Raw genomic sequence first — 14,040 nt, forward strand, 5'->3', positions numbered from 1 at the left:
CTTGTCGTTCGCCCACTCCTGCCCGCCCAACAACAAAAAATATTGTATAGGTTAAATTCCTTGTGGCTTCCACCGATTTAAGAAGCTTTGGACTAAGGACTAACGGAAAATTCACTTGATGGAGTAGAAACAAATCGGTATTTAAGTGAAGACGGATGTATACACATAAGTCTGTAAATACATTTTATCGTGAATTCATTTCTGTTTTAATCATTATTAAATGCAAATTCGCAAGCACTTAGAAGTTATCTACGTTTGGTGTCAAATATGCATTTGCGCAAATTTTTTGTAAGATTTTATCGAGAAAGGTGCTGAGGTAATTAATTTTGGAATTGAAGAGACCTTGAGCATATTTAATTAATACGTGTGTGTGTCAAACCGTGGCACGTAGAAACTTCTATCAAATTCGCGTAGGAGCGAATTTTTTCCCGCAAAGCTTTCTCCATAAAGCAAAGAAACGATTCAATTTAAAGAGAGATCAGTATGAGATGCAAAGTTAATTACACTCTGTTAATTAAAACGGAGAGAGAGTCATTTATTTGGAAAATAAACACAATTGGGAGTTTTCTCAGTAAGTGTTGTTGGAGAAAAAATATCCTGCCTTGTTAAAGAGATACCGGCAAGTTTCTCACAACTTAATTGGGCTAAATTTAGAGGCAATCACCGTGTTAGAATTAAAATATTTAAATGCAAACAATACTCGGACTATGATAAATTTCAACCCTTTCCAAAGTTTGTTTCCTTTAAAAGTGTTTTTAGAACATTGAATGACGTTTGAATGACGTGAAGAAGACTAAAAGGAGTTTCCAGATTGCTTTGATTTTCCCAAGTTGACGTCAGAGAACACCTCTCGTATCTCTTTTTACGTTCCTAAATGTCAGCAAATGTTTTCAAAACATTAGGTCAACAAATAAAGATCATTTCCCCAGCCCATTTAGTATGTTATTAATGAAAGACAGACACGCACGTTATTCGATCCAAAATTACATGAATGATACTCTCATTACTGTCATTGTAGGAAAGATCCATCATTCAAATCGGGAGGAAGCACTCAAAATAGAGCAGAGACTTTTAAATTAGGACTTACACGTAACCATCCAAAATCAGATGGAGCCCTTCAAAATCGCCCAAAACAGTCTAAAATCAGTTAGAAATTTTGACAGCTTTGAAGAAAATCGAACAGGACCGGCAAAAGTCTGGGGCAACTCTCCGAAGTCAGAGGGAACCATCCGACGTAAATCGAACGAAAATTTCGCAACCCTTAAACTCCTTGAGGGACCACGACACAATTTCTCCTTACTACATCAATATGATATCAAGCAGACGAGTGATGAGGATAAAAGCAAAATATAATTCAAAGGAGTTTAGTTGATCCAATGCCAAATTCTCCGAACTAACATCACAAAAATTATATGTTAGAGAGTGGGGAGAATTACTGATGAGATCTTGGTAGTGAAAGAATGAAATGGGACGGAAATGTCTTAATATTGGGATGGCTTTTTGTTTGTCAAACAAGAATGGAACTGTCACAAAATCTCCCTTTAGCAACTAGCTTGTTTTTTCCCCTGCATTCTGAAAAGGTCACATACATGTTCCCCCGCACATGGCACACGTTTCATGTTTCCCCACACTCAAGGTTATTATAATCTTTTCCGCCCTTTGCGCTTTGAGTCAAACGCGATTAACCTAGTCCTCGCCTTGATTAGAGTGGAATTTTAAATTTTAATACTATGTTACTTATCAATTAACTCTCTCAAAATACAAGTTTTGTCCACCGATTCCACTTTGATTAACGCGATATTCTGAAAATGTCCGTGGTAAAATACCATGTGCTAAAAGAAGATTAATTGGATTGGGTGATTAACTCTTGTTAACATAAAGCGGCTTTTTTAAGATCCGTAACTGTTTTACAAGACTATCATTCGCTTCCGATTTAGAACAAACTGGCGAATAAAAAATTAACGGACGGCGACAAAAAAACCCATCTTTGATATTAGAGTAGCTTGTTCCAGGCCCTTAGTCAATGGAGGGAGAGGTAGTCGCTCTTGCACTGATGGGGTGGGCGATAGACTAACAGCGGTTAGTCGTAAAGTTGTGTGGGAAACGGGTGCGTGCGCTCGCTTTTTCGCTCGTCTCCGCTGACCGCAGGCCTGCCTCAAGTTAATATCGAAAGAAAAACGAAATAGCAGTTGAGAGCACCACTGAAATGAGTGAGAGAGGTTTAATCGCAGTCGGCGTTCAGGGTCCGTAATACTTTCTTAGCTTATTCATTCCCATTGTTGAGTAACTAAACATAATTTCGAGTGCAACAACAGTTTCGAGAATGTTTGTAGTTTCTCGCCGATCTGATCCCGATGTGTTCCGAAAGGGCAACGAAGGTGTTTCGGAGTTAAGAGTAGTGCAAGTGTCAAGCTATCTTCAGGAAGGAGGTATTAAACCCATCTCCTCGATGTTTGGCAACCAGTTCTAGAAGTTTTTGCTTCTTCTGCATGCTGTGGGATGATTCAAGTTCGTAAATGGCACAAAGGTTAAAGAGTAGCCCTTCCTGAAGATTTGTTTCAGGGTCTTTCCAGATGATCCTCTCCAGTAAAGAAAGCGCCTGAAAAAGACAACCATAGAATAAAAAAGGATTGAACTATCTTCAGTTACAGGAAAACACCTCTTTGCATAACTTTCTGAGTTCTGTGAGTGGATTCACTTTTGAGCTCTTCTAACAATCAAAATAAACATCATCATTTTCCTAGCCAATCAAGAGATAAATTTAGGTCGATTATTGGTCGAGCTCTCGCCTTTCTTGCGTTTGTAGATGGCTGCCGTTTCTGCCGCTCTTCACCCAACTGTGAATATTTATTAAAACTGATTCTGTGGCAACATTGCAACTTAGGGAAAGTGGGTGCATGGCGTAGTCTGATCAAATGTCGCAACCACGCTCGTTGCTTTTAGCGTGCTCTCATTTGAACAGATTGAAAACTTTCAGGTGGCATCAACAAATTAGAATCGGAAAAATCATGCATTTCTTGTTTCAAAACGGGAGCAATCGTGCACGTTTCGTTCGGCGACTGAAGGTTGATTACAAAATCATTTTAATCAAGTTACAATGGATTCAAGGAAATAACAGCGAATGAAAGCCATCGTTTAAGAAAACAGAGAAACATCACAGTTTTAAAACGCACTATAGCGATGTGTTTTTAGAAGGTAATAAACTAAATGGTATGTCAGACTTGCCTCTTTAAGTTTGCCAAGAAATAGCAAACAAACAGCTACATTGTTGATAGCCTGCGCACAAAAGAAAAGAAAATAACCAAAATAATCTCAAGGTTAAAAAGAAAACTACAGTAATATTTAAAACCAAGACAATAAAAATCTAAGACTGAAATGCGAGACTGGAACAGAATGCAAAAGACTGAGGCCGAAATGAAATTCGCTCTAGTAGCTTCTAAAAGTTCATATGAACACTTACCACAGAACTATATGGATCTAGTTTAGTAGCAGCTACAAAATGTCTGTGAGCTTCATCGTATGATCCTGCAGATAACGCAAGCAAGCCTCTGTTCGGGAAAAAGAAGAGCTTTGAGACAGCAAGAATAACCTCTCCCACTTTGGAAGGAATTAACTGTGTTGGTGCGTTCAACGCTTGGAATTAAACCGTTTTTTTCCTCGAAACTTCTCATCTTCTTTGTTTGTTCTGTGTCTTAACTCTTTTTTTCTCCAAGGGTAAGCATCTTATTTCTCCCAACAGAGTTATTGTGGGTGGTTATGGTCATGAGAATGAAAGGAAATGATCGCAAACTTAAGAATCCCTTGATTGTTGGACAAATTCTCCTTGTAAGCAGCATAAGAAATTTATAAAAAACAGTACCGAGAGCAAAAAGTTAATGATCGAGTCGTCTATGCAACTTCACCATTCTAAACTTTACAAACGCGGATCACCTACACCTATCAAACTCTGGTTGAAAATCAACTTTTCCCGCCGACACAGCACAAAAGTATCATTCACAAGCAGGACTTCCCGACGGAGCGAGAAACGAAGGGAGACCAGAATTAAACTAGTACCAAAAAAATTCCAAAGTGAGCACCTACTTATTCATGACTACACTACTAAGTGAGTTTGGGTCACCAGTTGCTTTTGATTCCACCTGCTTGAAATAACTCTGTGCCGTTTCCAAGTCTCCAAGCTGTAAACAAACATCATATAAGGTAACATCCAACAGTTTCGAGATTAAAAAGAATTTCTCAAGTTTTGTTTCAATACATTCTGTGATCGCTCAAGAAACTCGCGGATCATCTCATCCAATCGAGTGAAAAGACCTGGTAGCGACTTCGTCACTCACGTTTTCCCGCGGTTACGTCTACAGACTATCCCGCCTTTTTCTCATTGGCTACTTGTGGTATTTCTCATTGATCTAATAGGCTGGTACTACTTAGGTTTAATTTCATAGACACTCGGTAATTGGTTAAGTAAACCAGTGCACCCTCTCAGCCAATCGGATGAAAAACTTTTAACGGTGGCGACGCGGTCGCCAACGTTTTCCCGCGGTTCAGTGAGTTTGCTAAAGAGCCATTGTGATTACATCGGAATACTCTACTGAAATGAGTCTAAGGTTACAGCCTTAAATATGAAAGAAAAATAGATAAAAACTTCACATGGCGTACCTGTAAGTAGATTCTTCCTATCCCAGATAACAAGTTGAATTCACATGAAGGATCTTTATCCATAATAGACTTGAACACTGTCACAGCTAAACTGTAATCCTGCCGTTTTTAAAATATTGTAAGTACATAGCTAGCTCTGTTTTTTTGTCTTCTTCTTTCTTAGCTGTCCCACGATCAACCCTGGAGGCATCTCGAATGAGTGCTGCAAAACCGAAACCTTTGGAATCACAAGAACCAATCAAAGCAAAGGGAAAAAAAACAAGCAGCCGATAAAAGCTTAAAGTTAAAACCAGCAAACTGCCTAAAGCGCGGAAAATGAGAGAGGCTAAGATTTAAAAAAAGGGGCTACTCGATATGAATTATTTCTCAACAAAAGATACAAAAGAGAAATTTAGCTCATCTTACCTTCATGCCAAGAAAACAGTTTCCTATCGAATAAAGAACGCGCACCTCTCTGGTGATCCACAATTCAATAGCAGCTGAAAAAATCGAACTCAAAAAATTACTAAATGACTTGTTTCTGTAATTGGGCGCTTTTACATTACGTGTAGTAATAACGAAACCAAAGTAACCACATAGGCGCTTCTGCGCAGAGGTGGTTGATACAAGGAGCCAACGAGAACTTAACCCTTAAACCCCTTAAGTGTCTGGCTTCTAATCTCTCCTTACAGTTTCACACTTAAATCAAATGTAAAGGTCATGAGAATGTAGGAAATGATCACCAACCAAAGAAGCTCCTACATGTTAGACATGTTCTCCTTTTCAACACCTTAGGAATATGGGGAGAGCTGTATGGAGAATATAAATGCTAATGTGAGCGGAAAGGGTTTTAAAGTAATGGCTTAGAGGGCAGGAAAATACAACAAACAAAGTTGCGATATTTCCCTCTTTTGCATCCAATTGGCTGAGAGGCTGGCGCAAGTTTTCTAGATTAATTAAAGAGCAAAGGCGCAGTGAAGTAAAACCAAATTAGTTATCCCGTATCACTTTCGACACTCAGTTTTCGATACTCAGCTTTCGATACTCAGCTTTCGATACTCAGCTTTCGATACTCAGCTTTCGATACTCAGCTTTCGATACCCAGCTTTTAACTCTAGATTGAACATTTCTATTTCATGGGATGTGGGATTTACTTTACCCAATCTGTTCTCGGGTGTCATCTCTCCCTGGCCACCATCCTCGGTCAGATTGTCCTGCAAGTTTTTCTGAATCCTACTACATTTCCTTTGCAGCTCATACAGGTTGTCTAGGGCATCCTTTGGTCGGCCCATATACTGAGGTAGTTCTGCATGCAAAACCCGCAAGGAAAATGGTACCATAGACCCTGAAAACGAAAAAAGGAAGAGGGTAAACATCTCGCTTTGCACAGAAGTCAGCTCTAAAGCTCTGCAAACGAGAGGTCCTGCATACAGTGTAGCTGAGAACCTTACCTCACCTCCTGAAAAACGTGTGAAACTCATGAAAAGGTATCACTGAGACACATACCTTTTCTTCCAGGATATGTATCAGGGTAAAACTCATAAAACAGGTCAGGCTGGTTAAAACTTCCAAAGGCTTCTAATTCAACCTCAGCAGTACTAAACATCTGTAGCTTGAACATAAGAGCTATTCTACAAAACCAAACCTGTAGGTACATGACAAGAAGACCAGCTCATCAGTGAGACCACAAACTACCCCCCCCCCCCACCCACATCCCCTCATTCACCAAACTCATAGAAAACATTATTCCATGAATTAAATTCCCTTCTTTTGAAAATATCAATGGACAAGAAAAGATGACAACTGAAAGGAGAGGGAAACATACAAAACCATTCAAGAAATGATGCATGGGACTTAATCAACATCTGATACAAAATCTTAATTTCATCACATGGTGTTTGCAAGTTAAAGGAAATCCTAGTACCTTTACTCAAACTGGAACTCGTTATATGTGGTTTAATCTATTGAATTCCTTTTATGACTCCTAATCAAACTCACTAGCTAATATCTGTGTTTGTTATGCAAAATTTGTGTAGCTACATTACCACATCTGTTACAACTAGATATATAATGGTATACATGACGATCTTACTCATATCATTATCATCATTATCATCAATATCATCACTGCCATTATTGCAAAGCAGATATATATCGAGTTAGATAAAGGGAAATCAAGGGAAAAAACAGGAGAAACAAAAGGAAGAGGGGTAACTTCTTGGCATCTGTTTGTGACTATTTTTATTCAAGAATTTTGTAATTTTCCTACAGGCTTTCCCTAAGGGGTAGAAGGAGAATGTGCAAAATGGGAGGTGATTCATTCCCATAAACATTACTCCTAGTCTATACCTGTAAGGTCTTGTGAGTGTGTAAAGCTCTCTGACCCTTCTGTCCCACACCCTGGCCATGTGCTGTCAAGAACCTGGTGGTAAATTCAAGAGCTGCTCGCCAGCACTGTTGTCTCTGAAAGGGGGTTGGGATCATGACACAAATTCAACAATATCTACTTTACAATCAAAAAAGGGTACTAGGAAAGACAATGAAAGGTAGTTCAACTTGCTTAGCAGAGAACTGACACTTGGCAACTGACTTATGCAGCTAGAGTTATCTTATAATTACTGACCAGGATCAACTATCTAACTTGACAACAAACTCCAGCTAAGCCCTCTGGTATGAATAAGTTGCTACAAACACTTTATGAGTGTGTAACAACTCGGTGTATACCAAAATTTGGATGATATGCAGGTTCTGGATGCAAAAGTTGTGAACTCTTGCAGATGGGTTTCTTTCACCTACCAGTAATTCTCTGAGCCCAGACTCATCCAATGGAACACTGTCAACACTCAATGTCTTTCTATTTTCTGCGTCCTGTTCACCCATAAACTTTGACATCAGCTCCTTCACAGGGTCCACCTAAAAAGTAAATATGATTTAAGCTTTATGAGTATGGGCCATTAAAAGCTGCCTTGCTTAAAAGGAAAGTGGGTGCTTGAGGTATCCAAGAGCTTCCACTGTCTCCAGCCAGCCCCCAAGAAGAAAACTGCCTCCATGACTGGCAAATCCCAAGAACCCAGCCACAAGCCCCTATTCCAAGCACCCATCGACAATGCTTAGATAGGTAGAAGATAAAAAGGGGGTGCCTTAGGATGGGGGAAGTGCCTAGAGACAAACTCTACAAAACTGCTCAGGACTGCTAGAAACAACAGCTATAAAACTACATATGAACTCTAAGGTTCAGCTGAAATGAATTGCAATATTCCACCTTTACCTTCACTTGTGACTGATGATCAGAAGGGGCATACTAAAGTTGTGGGCATAAATTTCAGTAAATTGTCATTTAACTAAATCACATAATGACAAAGAAACACTCCATCAAAAACAGAAACCTACCTGTGGACCTTCAATAACCAATCCAGGAGATGTTAAGAACTGTTGATCCACATCAGCAGGGTTCAGCATACCTGATCCAATGGTGACCAGAAACTGATTAGTCTGGGGTGTTGCTATCCATGCTGAGGATCTTCTCTCAGCTTCAGTTTGTTTGCTTCTCACCCACTCTCCTTCAGGGGTAGGTGGTGCTGAAGGAAGCTTTTGTTCCTTAGTAATTTCAAGTTTGAGATTGGATGATTCCCGGTTTTGCATGGCATTTAGAGGATCATCATGGGCCACTGAAGTTTGACTGAGAATTGGGGCAACAGGTGGCATGGGCGTTTCAGCCCCTTGGAACGGAGGCCACTGTTCTGAGTCTTGTTGTATTGTGTCCTGATTGTTCACCACCTTAAAACCCAAATCCCCTTGAGCTGGTTCTGGCACTGATTGTTTGTCAGAAGGTTGATGAATTGGCTCTGAGAATACAACTGATGCTGGAAAGGTTTGTCCCCCTATTTGTGAAAATGGGTCAGAAGCAGCTGGGGCAACAAGAGAATCAAAGAAGCTGTGTCCTTCTGCATCACCACTAGTGCTGGTGTTTGAAGAAAACAAGTCACTTAGGGTACGGTTGTCACTCTGCTCAGATGGTACACCCTGAATTTCCACACTCTGAACAGATTCATCAGACAATATGCTAGTAAACTTTGTTTTAGTAGGACTTGCTTCTGGTGAGCTTTCATTCATCCACTGACCCTCTGAAAAACAAATTTAGATCAATGTCAGTAACTGAGCACCTGCACACCTACTCCTCCCCTGATCCACCATTAACCCTAGCTTGTTATCAGGTGACTGTTATTGGGTTAGGGGAGGGGTAGGTGCACAGTTTTTGAGATAATGACATTGATCCACAAATTCAATAACTCTCACTTTTATTCCACATGACTTCATCCACCTGTCCATAAATAAGCATAGCTGAAAGGGAGAGGGTCCTTAGGTGCCAATGGTCATTTCACATGGAAATTTCAAGCTCATTATGTTCCTAGTTGGGGATGATGGACTAGATACAATCCCAGTCAGCTACCTAACATGTACTGGTATGATATAAGAGTCCGATGAGGGAGGAAGGAGTGATGAGAAAGGGAAGTCTTAGACTCTGCCCTATCTCTCTTTTACTCAACCCATCTCACTTGACATTGATATGCAGCCCATATTAACCCTTCACACCCTAACATCAGCATGCATTTTCTCCATAATCTTGGGGTGATTCAGGGGTGATATTGTAAGGAGAAATTAGATGCCAGTCACTCATAAGGGTCAAAGGGTCAACCACCCATGCTGTGGAGGATGACTGAGAATGATTCAGGGTTACCAGGCTCTATGCATGTCACATCAAAAGATTATTAAATTGGTCATTAAAATCTGCTATATTTCGATAAAACCTTGAAACTTACCCTCTGGACTTGGGCATTGCCAGCCAAACACATTGTCCATTATCTTTGGGTTTCGATAAAGCCAATGTTCAAACTCCTGAGAACACAGATAAAACTGCATAATGTATCAAACTCTTTCAGAATTTTTTCCTTCATAAAATATATATCAAATGAAAACATCTACATTGTGATGGTGGTCAGAAATGATTGCTTAATGATGTTCATGGTTAAATGCAAAAGTCAGGACACCTAATTACATCAAAGTTTCTTTACAAATTTGCACACTGGGGTATTTGGTATTGACCACATTCAACTAACCTTAGCCGAAAGCTTTCCTGTTTTGGACACATTACAGGTATCAAATGCATCACTGACAATCCTGAAACAGAATTAACTACATGTCATGGTGGTTAAATCAACCAATCAAACACTATGTTGGGTAGCTTGCATTGCTGGTAACATTTCTTCAATTTCCTTAACTCAGGATACATTTTGCAAAATTGAGGTCTCATCCAAAAACCCTGAAAAATTAAAGGGGGTAAGTTTTTTTAAGAAACCAATGGGATGAGGGGGAAAAATATTGTTGGAAGATGATGAGTTGATAATGTAAGTTGGCTACTGTAAGAGTTTCTAAGGCTGAAGTTTAAGCTATAGCCGTTGTCATTGCTCTAACACACAACTATTAAATTTTCAGAATCAGGAAAATCTTTTGATTTAAAAAAACCTTGAAACAGTTTCAATCAGTTTGTCTGTATTGTTCCCCTCTGTAGGCTGCTCTGTTTCTTCCACATTGTCCAATATCACATGCGCTGACTCAAGAGAACTTAAGAGAACGGCAGTCAATTCATCTCTGCTAACACCATCATCATCAGACTGCAATCAGAGTAAGAGATCAGATGTGATGGACCTCAGGATGTATGGGACAGAATGAAAGTTTTGTAGGAGTTTTATTTTGAAGGGTGACAATTTTTGTGCTTTGCGAAAAAAAAGACTTGTGGTTTGAGGAGACAAAAATTTCTGCCAGGAGCTTGTGTTTGAAATTTTCTGTTCTAGTAGCACATCATTAACAAGAAAAGGAAGTTAATAATTTAAAATTTTCCAATGTATTGAGTTACCAGTAGACAAAGGTACAGGGACCTACATGGTCAATGATCCATAGTTAGATATCTTGAGGGACACCAAACGCAAAATGTACAATTTGGCACTTGATTAGCATTCATAGCTTTTTCTTGAACAGAAAATGGCAGTTTTTTGTGGAACTTTATTTTGGGAGATTTTGTTTGTTGCAGGAACCTATTTTGCTTTATAGATCAAGGAAAATCCACTAGTTTTTCCAGAGCACAGTGTAATATGTATGACAAATCAGTACCAGATTGAAGATGTGGAATAGTAATCTGCACTTATCCTTCACTTTCCCATGCAAGCAAAGGGCAATTCCTCCAATAAACTCTTCTAAATCTATAGTACCACTCTGCAAGTAAAACAAAATCAATAATGACTCAGAATGCAATGACTTGCAGCACTTCATCATTATTTTTTTTTGGTTCTTTCCTCTGCCAAGATACAACTAGGAAAGCCCACATTAAAAAGAAGATAATGTTTTCATCAAAAAATATCTTATTGCTTAGTTTGTAAAACCTTCCCACCCCTCTGGAAATAAAAAATCTGTTAGAGCATTTCGATTTTTGCAATGCTCCTCACAAATGGCTCTGCATAGGGGTGAGTGAGAACATCATTTTATTTTTACTGCTGGCTGGCAAGATGAATCCATCTTTTCTGCCTAGCATTTCCCAAGTAATGAGAGATGAAGCCACAAGAGGCTTGGTACAGAAGAACTGATTACCTCTACCACTCATTTCCATGCCTTCACCTGTCATCACTCATGCATACAAAATTGTGAAGCACACACAAACCCAACAGCTACACAGGCTAAATGTGGAAGGGAGGGGGAGGGCAGGGGGGGTTTTGTCCTAAGACTTTATCTAGTTACTTAAACTCCTTTGGCAAGATCTTTCAGCTGGAAGAGCAAAGAAAGCCTATGGCCCATTGTAACAAAGCTTAACCCCTTAACTCCCAAGATACAATTGGTAATTCTCCCTTCTAACTCCCTTACATTTCCATGCAAAATAGACATGAGAATTTGGCATTATGTTAAGATAACAATTCCTCTCACTGATTGGCTTGTTTTTCCCATGCCCTGTTTGCAAGCTAATATATTGGAAATATTAGGAGAAACTACATATAGATAACTTCTGGGAGTTAAGGGTTAACCGGGTTTTGACATCATAAAGTAAATTGGAGTATTACAACCCCACTGTGCAGGAACCGGTCCATTGCAGGGTCGCCCCATATCATTTCCTCAAGTTTTTTCATTTTTTTCAAACATATTTATCATTATTTTTTCCTCAAGTTTCCCTGGCACTTAACTGGCTCACCTGGAAGAGCAATTATTCTTTATATGATTTCAGATATGATACTTAAGTGAGCACATAATCTCCAGCATCATTTGACCCTGACAATAAATGACAGGATTTCAAAACAATAAAAATTAAGTACTCTACCTCATTTCGATCAAAAGCGTGAAATAGGCGTTCAGCAATAAAGCCAGGCAGCCGGAAGCGTTCAGCAAAATCTTGCCGATTGATCAGAGACAGTTCTACATGTCGCGTTCCATCCTCTCTCTTCGTCGAAATCTCGTTAAACACCGCCTCGATGTTTGCTAGTTCTATGCTGCTTAGTTTCTTCACAGCATTTTTGTAACTTTCCTTAGAGCTTCCCTGGCCCATTTTTTGCCAAATTTGAAAGTTATGTGAACGACTAAGTTCACATCTTTAAGCAATTCGACCAAAATGCAAGGATGTTTTCATGCTAAGATCCAAAATGGCGACTGTATAGTAAAACCGCTGTTGGATCGCGGATTCTATGAGGGCAACCTCAGAGGATCGGCAGAGGGAAATGCAACGCTCGGTAAGAGGACAACAGGTAGAAGGTGCGGTTGCGGGCTTTTGGTTATTTCCCTTGGGTCTTGCTTATTTTTCTACGAATTGAAGAAGCACCCTTCAAGATAAGGGGAGACTGTTTCTTTAAAATTCTTGTAGCTTTATTGAATGAGAAAGATGACTTCGGACACCAAACCTGCATAGCTGGTGCCTATTTGGAGCCTGGTGAAAATAAATAAAAGGGTAAGTTTCTAAAGAAACTGTGGTGCTGCGTCGGTGGGAGAGTATAGCAGGTAATTTAGTGTTAACAACTGGGTTAAAAACGTAAATTAGCCACCGTAAAGAGTAAAAAAGCTGACGTTTCGAGCGTTAGCCCTTCGTCGTCCAATCACTCTGACGAAGGGCTAACGCTCGAAACGTCAGCTTTTTTACTCTTTACGGTGGCTAATTTACGTTTTCAACCCAGTTGTTAACACTAAATTACCTGCTGGTGAAAATAAAGCCAGCGAAGGAGAAAGCAAGTCATATGGCAAACGTGGGTGCGAAAATCACCGGCCAGTTTTTCTGGCTGACCAGTCAGTAAATGTAAGGCGCCTAAACACTTCTGAAACCAGGTAGGATTCAAAGTCGAGAGCCATTCAATGCATGGTAAGAAAAAAAAAACCTACGGTCTAAATAGCCAGCGAGTTAAAATTCTCCCCTTCTACTGAATACGGCGATACAAGCCACATCCGAAAAACTTTGTCACTTTGAATACCTTGTCGAGGTCGTGGCTCGATGGGACGAGGGGTTGCGTCAGACCCTTTTCTTATGTGGGAAACTGATAATTCAAATCAAATCAATAAAATAACGTGCTATGCCCAAGTTGCAGATAAAAAATAATTGAAAGGGGGCGGGGGTGGTGTTGTTTTGTGTACGGTACGATAAAAATTGAAATCAGGTTAATCAAGATTGATTAAACGATTTTAGGAGAAACATGCCAAACGTTTCCGCCCTATGCAAAGCGAAGTTAGTCATTAAATCGCTCAAGATTTAATGACGAAGCAAGAAATCCAAAACGTGACGCCGCGCAGTTTCCTTGCTAAATATAAACCAATTTAAAAACAAGTCAACAACTTGTACTGTGACGTTATAAAATCGACATTTGGTGCTGAACACTTGGAGGAGTATGTCAGATTATATTTCTAAAATAAGAATTTGAGTTTCCTCGTGTGGGTAGAGTTTTTTTGAGACCTCGCCTCTGCGCTATTTCCTTTGTGATAATTTCGATCTGTTCATACGAGGCGGAGTGTTACTTGGCCTTCTTGATATCGGTTGCCGTACTATAATTATCCGCTTGCTGAATAAGCGACCTTAGTGTTATAACTAGCTGATATCCCATTTGAACTAAAAAAAATGAGGAAGGTCTTTGTAAACACTACCTGAACTTCACTTACACTGCAGATAAATTGGCCGTATGTAAAAGGAAAAGATAACCCGAATTATTTTGGTTCGCCTTGTTAATGTTGTTGTTTTAGAATCACTCAGGTATGTCCTCTTATTTGGCAAAAAATCGGCAAGGCAAAGAAGATGGGACGTTCCTGATATTTATTATCGTCTGGCAGACTTTCTCAGTGGTGTAAATAGGATTAAAATTTGCTGAGGGCCCGAGGGTGTCTGTGCATACAATT

General features: G+C 39.6%; 1 protein-coding gene across 1 annotated transcript; it reads right to left on the reverse strand.

Annotated features, from left to right (window-relative positions):
* Positions 1 to 1,702: 1,702 nt before the first annotated feature.
* Positions 1,703 to 12,346, reverse strand: LOC113681535 (trafficking protein particle complex subunit 12). Its single transcript, XM_089188677.1, has 16 exons — positions 11,993 to 12,346; positions 10,801 to 10,902; positions 10,156 to 10,304; positions 9,750 to 9,810; positions 9,453 to 9,528; positions 8,023 to 8,756; positions 7,429 to 7,545; positions 6,982 to 7,095; positions 6,139 to 6,277; positions 5,792 to 5,977; positions 5,059 to 5,132; positions 4,654 to 4,752; positions 4,081 to 4,175; positions 3,461 to 3,548; positions 3,226 to 3,276; positions 1,703 to 2,599 (listed from the first exon to the last, which is right to left on the reverse strand). Exons 1-16 carry the CDS (start codon positions 12,215 to 12,217, stop codon positions 2,408 to 2,410), a joined length of 2,502 nt encoding a protein of 833 aa, XP_089044803.1. The 5' UTR covers positions 12,218 to 12,346; the 3' UTR covers positions 1,703 to 2,407.
* Positions 12,347 to 14,040: the final 1,694 nt, after the last annotated feature.

Source organism: Pocillopora damicornis, chromosome 12 (assembly GCF_964200805.1).
Source record: "Pocillopora damicornis chromosome 12, jaPocDami1.2, whole genome shotgun sequence".
Lineage (NCBI taxonomy): Eukaryota > Metazoa > Cnidaria > Anthozoa > Scleractinia > Pocilloporidae > Pocillopora > Pocillopora damicornis.

What these genes read in the sequence shown, in the direction of transcription:
- LOC113681535 (XM_089188677.1), bottom strand. Translation starts at nt 12,217, where the DNA reads ATGGGCCAGGGAAGCTCTAAGGAAAGTTACAAAAATGCTGTGAAGAAA. An exon ending in CTGATTGAAACTGTTTCAAG is followed by an intron (nt 9,811 to 10,155) that starts GTTTTTTTAAAT and finishes ATTCTGTTTCAG; the next exon opens with GATTGTCAGTGATGCATTTG. An exon ending in GACACCCGAGAACAGATTGG is followed by an intron (nt 5,133 to 5,791) that starts GTAAAGTAAATC and finishes CGATTTTTTCAG; the next exon opens with CTGCTATTGAATTGTGGATC.